The following is a 14,131-nucleotide window of genomic DNA, read 5'->3' as shown; positions in this document are numbered from 1 at the left end:
TAGTGAGTGACCAATCTTGATCGCACTATGTAAGCAACTGCTGACACAATTGGTGTCATTACAGGAGGCTTCCAGACAAGGCTTTCATGGTGCCACTGCCCTGTCACATTCATGGAGTTGTTTGTTTGTGAGTGGGAGTGAGGGTGTGGTTCCAGATTATGTCTTGCACTTATAATTCTCCTATGTCTTCTCACCTACCTTTTTTCCTATCACAGATAGCCTCTTAAGAATGAAAAGATGGAATTGCTGCACAATGCCTTCTAATAGGGAGCCCCCAGAGCCCTCTAACTAAAAGCACACACATTTAACCACAACGATGATCCATTTTATTAGATTTAGGAAACAATTCTAATTCCACTGGAAGCTGCCCAAATACTCTTAAGTGTTCCATGCCAGGCATCTTGGTTCTCAGAAGGAATAGTCCACATCCTTGTAGTGCCTTTATGTTGGCAGGCAATGAATGAATGCCTCGCAGACGCTTCCCACAGTTTAGGTTAAGAATACCATGACTGCACAGTGGAAAACATGGAAGAGAAGACTTGCTCTTCCCACTCTGAATATATTTTCATTCTGTCTCTTCGGTGTAGTGGCTGACTATTTTGGTTTGTTTGCTTCTTTGTTCCTTCTTGACTCCTCCCATTCATTTCAGCAGTCTCACCTTTCTCCCCAGCAACCTGCTCAGGGCCTCCTTCACCTGATCATTCCTCAAACAGTAGATCAGGGGGTTGAGAAAGGGTGTAATGACACTGTAGAAGACAGTTATTGTTTTAGTAAGTTCTGACTGGCTTTCTCCACCTGGAATTAAGTACATCCCTCCCACTGAACCATAGAAAAGGGTCACCACCAATAGGTGCATTGATATGGTGGAGAAGGCCTTCCTAGAACTACCTTGGTTAGAGGATTTCATGAGGGTGAAAATTACAATGCCGTATGATAGAAAAACGAAGAAGACATTGCCTAAAAATGCAGTATGCATGACAATCTGGCAGAGAAGCGGAACATTTCCGAGTGGAGGGCAGGCCAGGGACAGAATTGGCCCAGGATCACATACAAAGTGGTCAATGATGTTAGGTCCACAGAAGAATAACTTGGAGATCAAAGTCACTGGGATAATGTACCACAGGAATCCAATGACCCAACAAGCAGCCACCAGGCAATAGCAGGAATTTGGGGACATGATCTGTGGATAGCGCAGTGGGTGGCAGATAGCCAAGTACCGATCAAAAGCCATGGCTGAAAGGAAGAAGAATTCAGTGTTGCCAAGTGAGAATACAATGTAGAACTGGAGGAAGCAGGCATGGAAAGAGATGATCCCATGAGGGGATGCCAAGTCAAAGAGCATACGGGGCACAGTGGTGGTCACGTAGCACATCTCCAGCCAGGAGAAGTTGCTCAGCAAGATGTACATAGGAAGCTGTGCCAAGTGGGTGTCTAGGAATACCAGTGTGATGATGGAGATGTTCTCAGTTAAAGTAAGCACATAGAGAGTGGTGAAAAAAATGAGGAGTAGGACCCGCTTCTGTTGCCCACCTCCAAATCCCAGCAAAATGAATTCCTGGATGGCGGTCTCATTGGCAATCTCCATCTGGAATCACATAACAGAATCACTATCACCGACTGCACAGAGGAGAAATAACTTTATATACCATAGGCTTATCTGCCTAAGTGCCTATCTATTGCCACTGAAAGATGAAGACTAAGCAGGTTGGCTGCTTAGGGAGTGGAGTTTGACAGGCCCGACCCCATGTGTCAGATCGGGTGATTATTGCTCAGAAGCAATTAGTTTACCCATTTGGTTTTTAATATTAGAGAGAGAAAGAGAGATACCGACAAATTCAGTTAAAATAGACAGATTTGGAGTAATTCAGTTCTGAGAATATGAAGAGATGTTGATGTCCACATCTTGTCTCCACTCCCACTGAAATATCTCCCCTCCATCTGCTACGATGGGCCAAACACTGGAGTCAGTTGAGGCTTTCAGGGATGGCAGAGAATTCTGCCACAGATCCCAGTGAGGCTGGATTCTTTAGAATCTGGGCACCCCAGAATCTGTGGCGGAACGGCCTCCCGCCCCCCCCTGCGAAATCCCCCCAAGATGGCACTTACCTGGGGCGGATGCGGCATAAATATTTACATAGACTAGAACGGCAAAAAATAAAGGAACGCAAATAGCGTCCACTACGTTATTTGCGTTCCCTTTTTTTTGCCGTTTTATCTTACATAAATATTTAGGTAAGATAAATCGGCAAAAAATAGGGAATGCAAATGGTGGCCACCGTAGCCGCCGCCATTTGCATACACTGCATGTTTGTTTTTTTTTTGGGGGGGGGGTTAGTCGTAATAAGCTATGTAAATTCTTACATAGCCTATCACGGCTCCCTGGCTGGAGACAAATGGCGGCCGCTACAGAAATCTGGAAATCCGGCTGTGGACAGCCCTGGCTGCCTGGCCGGCTGCTCCGCTGAGCTGCCACAGAGCAGAGCCGGCCATTGAGGATTCTGGGGGGGGAGGACCGGATCGCCTCCTCCCCTGTCGAGGATTCCGGGGGTAGGGACGGAGTGTCTCCCCCCCCCATGAACAGAATCCGCAAAAATGTAAGTGACTTTTGTACATCACAATTTTAAACCCCCTGGGTATGGGATTTTGAGAATAAAACAGGTGGGCTGAAAGTTTAGCCACCTCCCTTCTGGACTGTGGTGTTTCCAGTCTGAATTGGGGTAACATGGACTTACATTAGAGTAAAGAAATCTAGCACGCATAATGCCACTAAGCATGGTTAAAAGAACATTTAGTTTCACCCTAAATCCAGAAGTGACACCAGACCAAATCACACTACTCTATTTTATTTTTATTTTGATCTAAATGCCACACTTGAAATCATACATTTAGCATTATCATCTATGTGGGAATGAGTCCATTCCATGCAATATATAATGGGATAGTGCAGCGCTGCCCCAAGAAATTTCACTGTCTGAAGCAGAGCACCAGCTGGCCTGGTGGCACCTACCACGACCACCAATGCCAAGAGCAACAGTTTAACAGTCTCACTCTCCATGCAGACTTCCCCTGAAGGAGCTGGCTTCACCTTGCTGAATGGTAGGACTGGCCCTATTACCCTATTATTTATTCATTTAGTATATTTGTATGCTGCTTTTCTACAGCAAACTGTACCCAGAGTAGCTTAAAATAGACATTACCTTATCAAAAGATGACATTTGGAATGGGAAAATAATCCATTTGTTACAAAACATATCAATTAAAATGCAAATATGAATGTAAAAAATTACAATAAATGAATCAAATTCATTTTTACAATTAAACAGGTGCTGAGAAAAAACCAAAATGCACAGGCCACCTTCCCCCGAACTCCCATTGTCTTCTTGCACTCCAAGTGTCCAGGGCACTCAGGGGGGCGTGACGTTCTCACCAGGCTCGGTCTCTCACAGCTGGCTCCTTCATCTCTCCTCTAAAGGAGGCTGGCAACAACAAAAGGGTAGAGCTGGGAGCAGCTGACCATCACTGTATAATATCCCTTAAAATACTTTGCATGAGTTAGGTTGAATTTGTGTTTGTGACACAATTCCAACTTCCAAATGCTATGCTACTGATTTGTTCTTCAGATTGGTGGCAGAATGAACCATGGAAATATCTCTCCCAGGAACAATACCTTTCTGCACTGAAACAAACCTCTCTCAGGAGACAGGATTCTATGTATTCTACCTAACTTCAAAGGAAGTTTCTTTTTCAGAGAAAATGTCTGACATTTTTCTCCCATCCCCTTGAAGAAGAGGTCCTTTTTGCCAAATATTCTCCAAATATCCTCTGCTCTCTCTCTCTCTCTCGCTCTCTCTCTCTCTGTGTGTATGTGTGTGGCCCCTGCCATTCCCCCTCCCACGATGTCATGCAAAATGGCAAGTTGGCTGCCCGCTGTTGCCAGACATCCCAATATTCTGTTCTTTTTGACATGGAAAGGAAGGTTTCATTCTCGTTTGGGAAAGCAAAGGAAAAGTCTGCCATTCTAAAAGCCAGGTCTGGCAGTCAAAGCAGAATTGTGTTCGTGATACAGAATCACCACCACCACCACCACCACCCTCTCTCTCTCTCTCTCTCTCTCTCTCTCACACACACACACACACACACCCTGGCATGACCTTTATTATCCATACCCAATCCCTCAAATCCCAGCAAAATGAATTCCTGGACTGTGGTCCCATTGGCCAATGCCATCTGGAAGCAAACAGTAAAATCACCATCACAGGAGGAATAAGTTACTTTATACTGTATATTCCAAACCTATCTGCCTCTCTATTGACAGGGTACCAAGCAATTAGAACCATGAATAGTATATCAAGAGTCTCGTTTTCCTTTAAAATGTTTTCATGTGGGCTGGGTACCCATGGTGACAATAAAAAAATGGCAAGAATTAATAATAAACTTTTGAAGATATCATAACAACCCATGACTATCTGCATTTACTTTGCAAAAGCCCATTATAATAAGTGGCTTGAATTGCCCAAATATTTATCTGTACTGTGTAGGGTGTGGACTAAAAATACTTGTACAGTGGCTAGATAAAGCAGATAACTATCCTGTCTATCCTGTTAACTAGTTAACTAAACTAACTATCTATCTATCTATCTATCTATCTATCTATCTAGTTAACTAACTAGTTAACTAAACTATAGTTAACTAAACTATCCTGTTTAGGAGCAAAGTTGCTCCTAAATTTATTACACACAAAGACACACACACACACACACACACACGTGTATGTATTTCTTACATACATAAGATATATTTCTTCATCTACACATACTAATGCAGAATATGAAAAGATTACTAAAAATGAATGCAAATATCATGAAAACAATGAAATATGAAATATTAACATAAAATAATCAAGAGGAACAAAAACATAATTCACACAACTCACAGCAACCAACTTAAAAATGCTTAGTAAAAGAAGAAGAAGAAGCAGTTTTACCTGGTGCTGAAAAGAGTACAAGGTCAGTACCAGTCGCACCTCCATTGGGTTCCACAGTTTGGGAATCACAACAGAGGATGCACCAATGGTACTTTGGGAAAAGCAATTACATGGGCATATCGATACATGTTAGCATCCATGGGATGAGAAATGATTGATTTGTCTCACTGATTTCAATGGGTCTACTTTAAGCATGAGTAAGTCAAAACCCAACCGTGTGTGTGTGTGTGTGTGTGTGTGTGTGCAGGAGTATGTCTATATGTGCCCTATATGTATGTGTGTGTGTGTGTGTGTGTCTATATACATATACGTATACGTATACGTATACATATACATATACATATACATATACATATATATATATATATATATATATATATATATATATATATATCTCAAAGGCTAAACAGAGTTGCTGTTCATGGAATGTACTGGGCCATTCCTTCTGTCCCATTATTCCTCGGAAATAACTATATTCTGATCAAGTATATGTTGTAACATATGCCATAATTCAGCAGATAATTCAGTCAACAAAGAGAGCGATCTATTGCAAAGATCTTTCTGCTTCCAAATTCAAACTTCAATAAAGAAAACAAAGCAAAACCATCTGGCTCCACCCCATGGATTGGATCCAGATTTAGTCATATTTAAAGGAGACGTATTTAAATTTATGGGAGTTAAGTGAGTCATGACTCACCCACATCTCACTGATTTTTCAAGGAGTCTCCTCTAGGTATGCTTAAATCTCAATCCAGCCCACATTCCTGCCCTTTCCTATGTCACTGAGTAGTCTTACCATGCAGAAGAGGGTAGGGGGAGAGACATCCAGTCAATTGTGCTAGACTAGCCTTCCCCAACCTGGTGCCCCACAGAAGTGTGCGACTAAACCCCAGCATGTGTTGGATTACAGATGCAGATGTGCTGGACTACAACTCCCAGAATCCTCCAGCCACATCTGGAAGGCAACTAGACTGATGAAGGCTATCCTAGACTATTAGCAAACCTAATAAATGAGAATTGGTTGATATCTTTCAGCATGAATAGATGGGAAAGCATGAAGAATAAGCTTCCTTACCTTGGCTAGACAACTTCACAACAGCAAAAGCATGCGGGAGATGTCTACAACTTAGAAAAACCCTATTTAACTCATTTCTTTCCTTGGCTGTCCCCACGGTAAATTGTTTCATGAGTGTGGCACACTGAATCCTGAAATATTTCCTCCTCACATTCATATTTATCTACGTATTATGTTTGCACCGATCTCCTCCTTCCAAAAGCTTGGGATGGCTTTCAAGCACCTATCACTTCAGTATCCCTTTCAGGCTGAGCCTTGCTTAGTTTAAAATGCCACTGAAAATGGACACCCTTTCCCATCCAACCTCTCCTTTTTCTCCTTGAGTCTCCTTTGCCTTAATTATTACCCTCATTTCAGCACCTCAGCAGGAATCAAAATCCAGCAGACAGCTCATCAGATGTGCATTCACAGAATTGGGGTGGGGGAAGGATGCTGGTGTCTGTGCATTACTGGCCTGCAGGACTGATGATGGGAAGGACAGGTGGGACCATATTGTGGGTCTGATGGCAGAAAGAGTCACCATCTGGATATGCAGAGCAGAGTTGAAATGCCACTGCTTCCTCCTTTTGACTGTAGTTTTAATTAGTGACAGAATGAACATTGGGCACATGTCTCCAAGGAACAATATATGTTTCCTTTGAAACTTCTCAGGAGACAGGAATCTCCTCATTCCAAAATTTCTCACAAGAGTTTTTTCAGAGAAAATGTCTGTGCACTTTCCCCTGGCCCTCCCCCCAAACAGGTCGATTTTGCCTAATATTTTCCAAATAGCCTTGTGTGTGTTTGCCTGTGTGTGTTTGCCTGTGTGTGTATATGTATAGCCACTGCCATTATTCCACACTGCCCTGGAAAATAGCTGCCAACACTGCAGGTCTACTCTGGAAAGGCCAATAGCATTTTGCTGCCTCAAACTTAGCAGCAACTGGCACACCCCAAAGGCCAAAATCAAGAGGCAGGGATTCAAGAACAGTCAAGGCCTTTTGAGGTAGAAAATGCCCCAGGTGTCCCCCTATCCCCTATAGTAAAAGATACAATGACAATAATAGGCCTATACATTTGTAAAGGAAGGGTAGCTTATTTACCCACATATCTCTGGAGCCAGTCAATGCAGCAGCAGAAAGGTCTCCCTCCCACTCTTCCTGGAATCAAAGTATCTGCTTGCAGGTGCACAGCAAATGCCAGCATGGCATTGAGAGACCCTGTCTCATGGAAAGGGACACTACTCTCTGACTCTCAAACAAGCCCCAGAGATTCATTAAAGGAATATTGTTCCATACACAGGCCTAATGAGTGGCTGTGTCAGGGAATATTCTGAGAAAACTGGTTTTCAGAGTGTGTTCACTTTTAACCAACGCTGAACAACAATAAAGTTAATCTTTGGGCTCTATGGGATTCAACCTGTGACCATGGCATCATTAACACCACACTCTAAACCACAGGTTCTCAAACTCTCCACACTCAGGACCCACTTGAGAGACATAAAAAGGACTGAGGCTCACCAGTCCCCCAACTGTAGTGCGGGGGCAGAGCTTGTCACAAACTACTGACAGATAAAGTTTCCCATTATCAGCTAGCCAAAAGAGCTGCTAAATAAGGCAGTCCTTGGGGGGTTGGTCTCCTTTTGTAGAATTTAATTATGGTAAGTGGAGTGAAGTTGCATGCATGCTCTTCCCTCCTACCCCATCTCATTTCTCCGGAGATGAATGCCAAGGTGCTGGCAACATTAAGGTGTCTCTACTATGCTTTCCCTCTGCATCTCTCCACTTCACGAATTGCAAAATACTGTTTCCACACACACACACACACACACCTATCCCTTTCCCTTAGCTGGACAGGGAGGAATGAGTCTCCTATCCCCCAGCTCTGATAGTTTTTCTCATTCAAACACACTCTGATTCCCTAGCTTATAGAGACTCTGGGGTTGACTGATTTACTTTCCCTCTCCTTCCATCATTTGGGATTTCCAAAGATGGCCAGCGGTTGATCATGGCCTTCTCCTCTTCCAAATGGGAGCAACCCACCCCTTGCTTCTACTCTGGCTCTAGCTTAGCTACCCTCTTGTCACAGCCCTTTTTATGGGGAACGCCATGTGTGTGCTGCTAGAGCCTTGCTCCAGTCTGCATGGCCGTGCAGTGGGGTGGGGTGAGTCTTTACAATCAAGCAAGAGCCAAAAGGAGATGCACATTTTTTATTGCAGGGAAGAGATGATAAATAAAAAAGGGGTTCTTGAAATGGAAGAAAGAGCAGAATATCAACACAGGGGAAAGTGAAGACTTGTACTTTTTTTTCTTCTCCAAAGGGATACATGTGCACACAGGTGAGAAGTGAGATGTGCTCCTCATTTGTCAAACTTTCTCTCTCAATCACACACCTTGACTGCCATAGCATATGTAAAAACAAATGACATGGAGGGTTTGAATCTGATCATTTTCATTCCATTGCTTTTCATGGAACACAGCATAATGACACAATTGGTGTCATCAAAGGATGCATCCAGACAAGGCTTTCATGGTGCCACTGCCCTGTCTCATTCATGGAATTGTGTGCGGGGGGGGGGGTCTAGATGATGTGTTGCACTTGTCATCCACCTCTGTCCTCTCACCCATCTTTTTTCCTCTCACAGATAGCTTCTTAAGAATGAAAAAAATGGCTGCACAACGCCTTCCAATAGGGAGCCCTTGGAGCCTCTAACTACAAGCACACACATTTAACCACAGTAAATAATCCATTTTATTAAAATTAGGAAACAATTCTAACACCAATGGAAAATGCCCAAATACTCTTAAGGGTTCCATGCCATGCATCCTGCTTCTCAGAAGGAATAGTCCACATCCTTGTAGTGCCTTTAGGTTGGCAGGCAATGAATGAATACCCCACAGACTCTTCCCACAATTTAGTTGATAAGTATCATGACCACACAGAAGAAAAAATGGAAGAGGAGTGTTATATGCCTATATATTCCTATTCTGAATATATTTTCATTCTGTCTCTTAAGCGTAGTAGCTGACTATTTTGGTTTGTTTGTCCCTTTGTTCCTTCTTGACTCCACCCATTCATTTCAGCAGTCTCACCTTTCTCCCCAGCAACCTGCCCAGGGCTTCCTTCACCTGATCGTTCCTCAAACAATAGATCAGGGGGTTGAGAAAGGGTGTAATGACACTGTAGAAGACAGTTATTGCTTTAGTAAGCTCTGACTGGCTTTCTCCACCTGGAATTAAATACATCCCTCCCACTGAACCATAGAAAAGGGTCACCACCAATAGGTGCATTGAAATGGTGGAGAAGGCCTTCCTAGAACTGCCTTGGTTAGAGGATTTCGTGAGGGTGTAAATTACAATGCCGTATGATAACACAACAAAGAAGACATTGGCTAAAAAGAGAGCATTCACAACAATTTGGCAGAGAAGTGGAACATTTCTGAGCGGAGGGCAGGCCAGGGACAAAATTGGCCCAGGATCACATACAAAATGGTCAATGATGTTAGGTCCACAGAAGGATAACTTGGAGATCAAAGTCACTGGGATAATGTACCCCAGGAATCCAATGACCCAACAAGCAGCCACCAGGCAATAGCAGGAATTTGGGGACATGATCTGTGGGTAGCGTAATGGGTGGCAGATGGCCAAATACCGATCGAAAGCCATGGCCGAAAGGAAGAAGAATTCAGTGGTGCCAAGTGAGAATACAATGTAGAACTGGAGGAAGCAGGCATGGAAAGAGATGATCCCATGAGGGGATGCCAAGTCAAAGAGCATACGGGGCACAGTGGTGGTCACGTAGCACATCTCCAGCCAGGAGAAGTTGCTCAGCAAGATGTACATAGGAAGCTGTGCCAAGTGGGTGTCTAGGAATACCAGTGTGATGATGGAGATGTTCTCAGCTAAAGTAAGCACATAGAGAGTGGTGAAAAAAATGAGGAGTAGGACCCGCTTCTGTTGCCCACCTCCAAATCCCAGCAAAATGAATTCCTGGATGGCAGTCTCATTGGCAATCTCCATCTGGAATCACATAACAGAATCACTATCATCGACTACACAGAGGAGAAATAACTTTACATACCATAGGCTTATCTGCCTAAGTGCCTATCTATTGCCACTGAAAGATGAAGGCTAAGCAGGTAGGCTGCTTAGGGAGTGGAGTTTGACAGGCCCGACCCCATGTGTCAGATCGGGTGATTATTGCTCAGAAGCAATTAGTTTACCCATTTGGTTTTTAATATTAGAGAGAGAAAGAGAGAGACCGACAAATTCAGTTAAAATAGACAGATTTGGAGTAATTAAATTCTGAGTATACGAAGAGATGTTGATGTCCACATCTTGTCTCCACTCCCACTGAAATATCTCCCCTCCATCTGCTACGATGGGCCAAACACTGGAGTCAGTTGAGGCTTTCTCCCTTTTTTTTAAACCCCCTGGGTGTGGGATTTTGAGTCTGAAATAGGTGAGCTGAAATTTTAGCCCCCTCCTTCCTGGACTGTGGTGGTTCCACTCTGACTTGAGGTGACATGCACTTACACTGGAGGAAAGAAATCTAGCATGCTTAATGCCACAGAACATTTAGTTTCACCCTAAGTCCAGAAATGACACTAAACCAAATCATGCTACTCTATTTCATTTTTATTGGAAGGGAAAATAAATGCTGATCTAAAATGCCACACTTGAAATCATACATTTAGCATTATCATATATGTGGGAATGAGTCCATTCCATAAAATATATAATGGGATAGTACAGTGCTGTCCCAAGGAATTTTGCTGTCCGAAGCAGAGCGCCAGCAGGCATCCACGACGACCACCAATGAGAAGGCAACAATTTTAACAGACTTGTTCCTCTATGAACATCCCCTGCCTGAAGCAGCTGGCTTCACCTTGTCGCTCACATTAATCATGTGGGCAGTGGGTGTTCTGAACCAGTGCCTGGGTGTGCTAATAGACTGGATGAGGGCTAATATCCTGATCCAGACAAGACGGAGGTACTGTTAGTGGGTGGTTCGTCTGCCTGGCTAGGTGATGTTCAGCCTGTTCTGAAGGGGGTTGCACACCCTCTAAAGGATCAAGTTTGTAGCTTACGGGTGCTCTTTGACCCAGAACTGTCACTTGAGGCACAGGTGGACTGGGTGGCACAGAACACCGTTTATCAGCTTAGGCTGGAATACCAACTCAGCCCTTAGTTGGAGAGAGACAGCCTAGCTACAGTTATTCATGCTCTGATAAACCTCTCATTTGGATTACTGCAATGTGTTTTATATGTGGGGCTGCCTTTGAAAATGGCCCAGAAACTTCAGCTGGTCAAAAAGAGGGCAGTGAGATTGTTAATAGGGTCTGGCCAATGAGATCACATTATGCCAGTACTTTTCCAGCTGCACTGGCTGCCAGTCCATATCTGGGGGCTCCATTCAAAGTGCTGGTATTTGCTTGCTTGCTTGCTTGCTTACTTATTACATTTCTATCCTGCCTATATCATTAAGATCTCAGGGTGGCAAACAGATAAAATTAACTTAAAAGTATAAAACAATAAATAGTTTAAACACCTAAAAACATATTAAACTATTAAACAAACTAATACCAGTTAAAATCTAAAACAATAAAACAGTTAAAACCATGTGCTAGGGAATGCATTTAGCCTTCAAAGGCTTTGGTAAAAAGCCATGTTTTTAGTTGGTGCCAAAACGAGACCAATGAGCTTCGGCTATTGGGCAGTATTGAAATGAAATGAAATGAAATGAAATGAAATGAAATGAATGAATGAATGAATAAAATGTCTGTGCCAATCGGGCCTCCAAGATGAGGGCATTCCACAACCAGGGTGCCACAGCAGAGAAGATCCTCTCCCATGTCCCACCATAGTGTATGTCTCATACTGGTGGGACGCAGAGGATGGCCCCTCCAACAGATCTCAGTTCTCAGGCAGGCATATATAGGGAGAGGCGCTCCCTCAAATATTGAGGCCCCAAGCCACTTAGGGCTTTAAATGTCATCACCAGAACCTTGAATTCTGACCGGAAGCATATTGGCAGCCAATGCAATTCCTTTAAAACTGGTGTGTTTGGGGGTTTTTTTATGAGGTGTTCCGGTCGGCAGTCTAGCTGCTGCATTTTGCACTAGCTGCAACTTCCGAGTTGTCTTTAAGAGCAGCCCCATGTAAAGTGCATTGAAGAAGTCTAATCGGGAAGTTATCAGTGCATGTACTACTGTGGCTAGGTTATCCCTGTCCAGGAAAGGCCATAGCTGGAGGATCAGCCAAAGCTGGCCCCAAGTACTCCAGGCCACGGAATCCACCTGGGGATCAAGTGACAGGGATGGAACTAGGATTACTCCCAAGATACGCAGCTGCTCCTTCAGGGGGAGTGCAACCCCATCCAGGACAGGTCACTTACCCAATTCCCAGACTCAGGAACCACCAATCCACAGAGCTTCGATCTTGTCAGGATTTAGCTTCAGTTTATTGGCCCTCATCCAGCCCCTTATTGCCTCCAGGCACTGGTCCAGCACCTTTACCACCTCAGCAACCTCTGATGAAAAGGAGAAACAGAGCCAAGTATCATCAGCGTACTGATGACACCCCACCCCAAAACTCCTAATGACCTCTCCCAATGTCTTCATATAGATGTTGAACAGCATGGGGGATAGAATAGAACCCTGTGGCACCCCACAGCTTAATAGCCATGGGGTAGAACAGGAACCCCCCAATACCACTCTCTGGAATTGGCCCTGTAGGTAGGAGTGGAACCACTGTAGCACAGTGCCCCCAACTCCCATCTTGCAGAGCCGATCCAAGAAGACAGCATGATCAAGGGTGTCAAAAGCTGCTGAGAGATCCAGGAAGATCAACAGGGTAGCACTCCCCCTGTCTTTCACCTGGAGAAGGTCGTCAGTCAGAGATTAGCATTCAAAGCCCTAAACTGCTTGGGGCTAGGTTATCTGAAGGATCGCCTCCTCCCATATGTGCATGCCTGGACCCTAAGTTCATCCTCAGAGGTCCTTCTCCATGAGTCACTACCAAAGGAAGTGAGGCAGGTGTCTACCTTTTATGCTGTGGCACCCTAGCTGAAGTTTGAGCTCCACAGAAAGGTTTGCCTGGCACCAACATCATGCTGCTCTCTGCACCAGGTGAAGACCTTTTTATTTTCCCAACAGTTTACACTCCGGTCTTTTAGATCTGCTGTTTCAAATCTGTATTTTAAATCCTTGCATTGCTGCTAGTTTCTTTTTTTTTTCTGGTTGTACTTTTATGTTGTAGCTTTAAGCTTTCAAATTTTATATTGTTTTATGTTATGCTTTATGGTTTTATTTTTTGAACTTCCCAGAGAGCCTCAGCTATTGGGTGGTATAGAAATAAATACATACATGCATAAACAAACAAACTTCCCTGTGCATCATTGTATAATATCCCTTAAAATACTTTGCACGTGTTAGGCTTAATTATATTGTGACACAATTCCAATTTCCCTGCCCTGAGAGATGTCCAGGCATAGCAGCACTGAAATTTTTAGTTCATCTACATTCAATGAGAATGTTCTGGAAATGTCACTCATCCTCTTAATGTTAGCTTAATTTACAGATATCCAAGCCGAGCACAGTGGGAGCAAAGAGGCTCCTCAAAGAAGATAGTATAGCTGTTCATTCTGCAATGCTCCCCAAAGACAGCTACTGAGAATCGTTGACACGTTTTCTCATCCCTTCTCCGACCTGTCTCCCCACAATTTTAGAATGGTCTATCAAAATTTACTTGTAGAGGCCATTACCTTCTCCCCCCCTCATCCCACCCCAAATTGACACCCTTTGCAATCCATCCCTCTATGCTTCCCAATCCCACCGGAATCACCTTTGCTCTAGCAATAACTCACTTTTCTTTACCTCAGCAGGCATTAAAACATTGATCCATCCAGCAGGCAGCTCACCAGATGTGCTGTGACAGAATTTGGGGGGAACAACACGGTTCTCTGTGCTCATCTACAGGATTGATGGAGGGAAGGACAGACCATATTGTGGGCTTGGTGGCCGAAAATGTCACCATGTGGATATGTAGACCAGAGCTCAAATGCCACCCATTAGTTCTTTTGATTGGTGGCAG

General features: G+C 43.8%; 2 protein-coding genes across 2 annotated transcripts; both read right to left on the bottom strand.

Moving 5' to 3' along the window:
• Positions 1 to 640: 640 nt before the first annotated feature.
• On the bottom strand, positions 641 to 1,600 carry LOC146342413 (olfactory receptor 11G2-like). Its single transcript, XM_084808538.1, has one exon. The coding sequence runs from the start codon at positions 1,583 to 1,585 to the stop codon at positions 641 to 643; it is 945 nt and encodes a 314-aa protein (XP_084664664.1). The 5' UTR covers positions 1,586 to 1,600.
• Positions 1,601 to 9,112: 7,512 nt separating this feature from the next.
• Positions 9,113 to 10,072, bottom strand: LOC146342412 (olfactory receptor 11G2-like). The gene has a single exon (XM_084808537.1). The coding sequence runs from the start codon at positions 10,055 to 10,057 to the stop codon at positions 9,113 to 9,115; it is 945 nt and encodes a 314-aa protein (XP_084664663.1). The 5' UTR covers positions 10,058 to 10,072.
• Positions 10,073 to 14,131: the final 4,059 nt, after the last annotated feature.

The sequence above is a fragment of the Heloderma suspectum genome, chromosome 6, assembly GCF_057233095.1.
Source record: "Heloderma suspectum isolate Gila_16-S chromosome 6, 16-S_ref, whole genome shotgun sequence".
In the NCBI taxonomy this organism is placed as follows: domain Eukaryota; kingdom Metazoa; phylum Chordata; class Lepidosauria; order Squamata; family Helodermatidae; genus Heloderma; species Heloderma suspectum.
The sequence above is the reverse complement of the archived record's forward strand: the minus strand, read 5'-3'. Positions and strand labels throughout refer to the sequence as shown.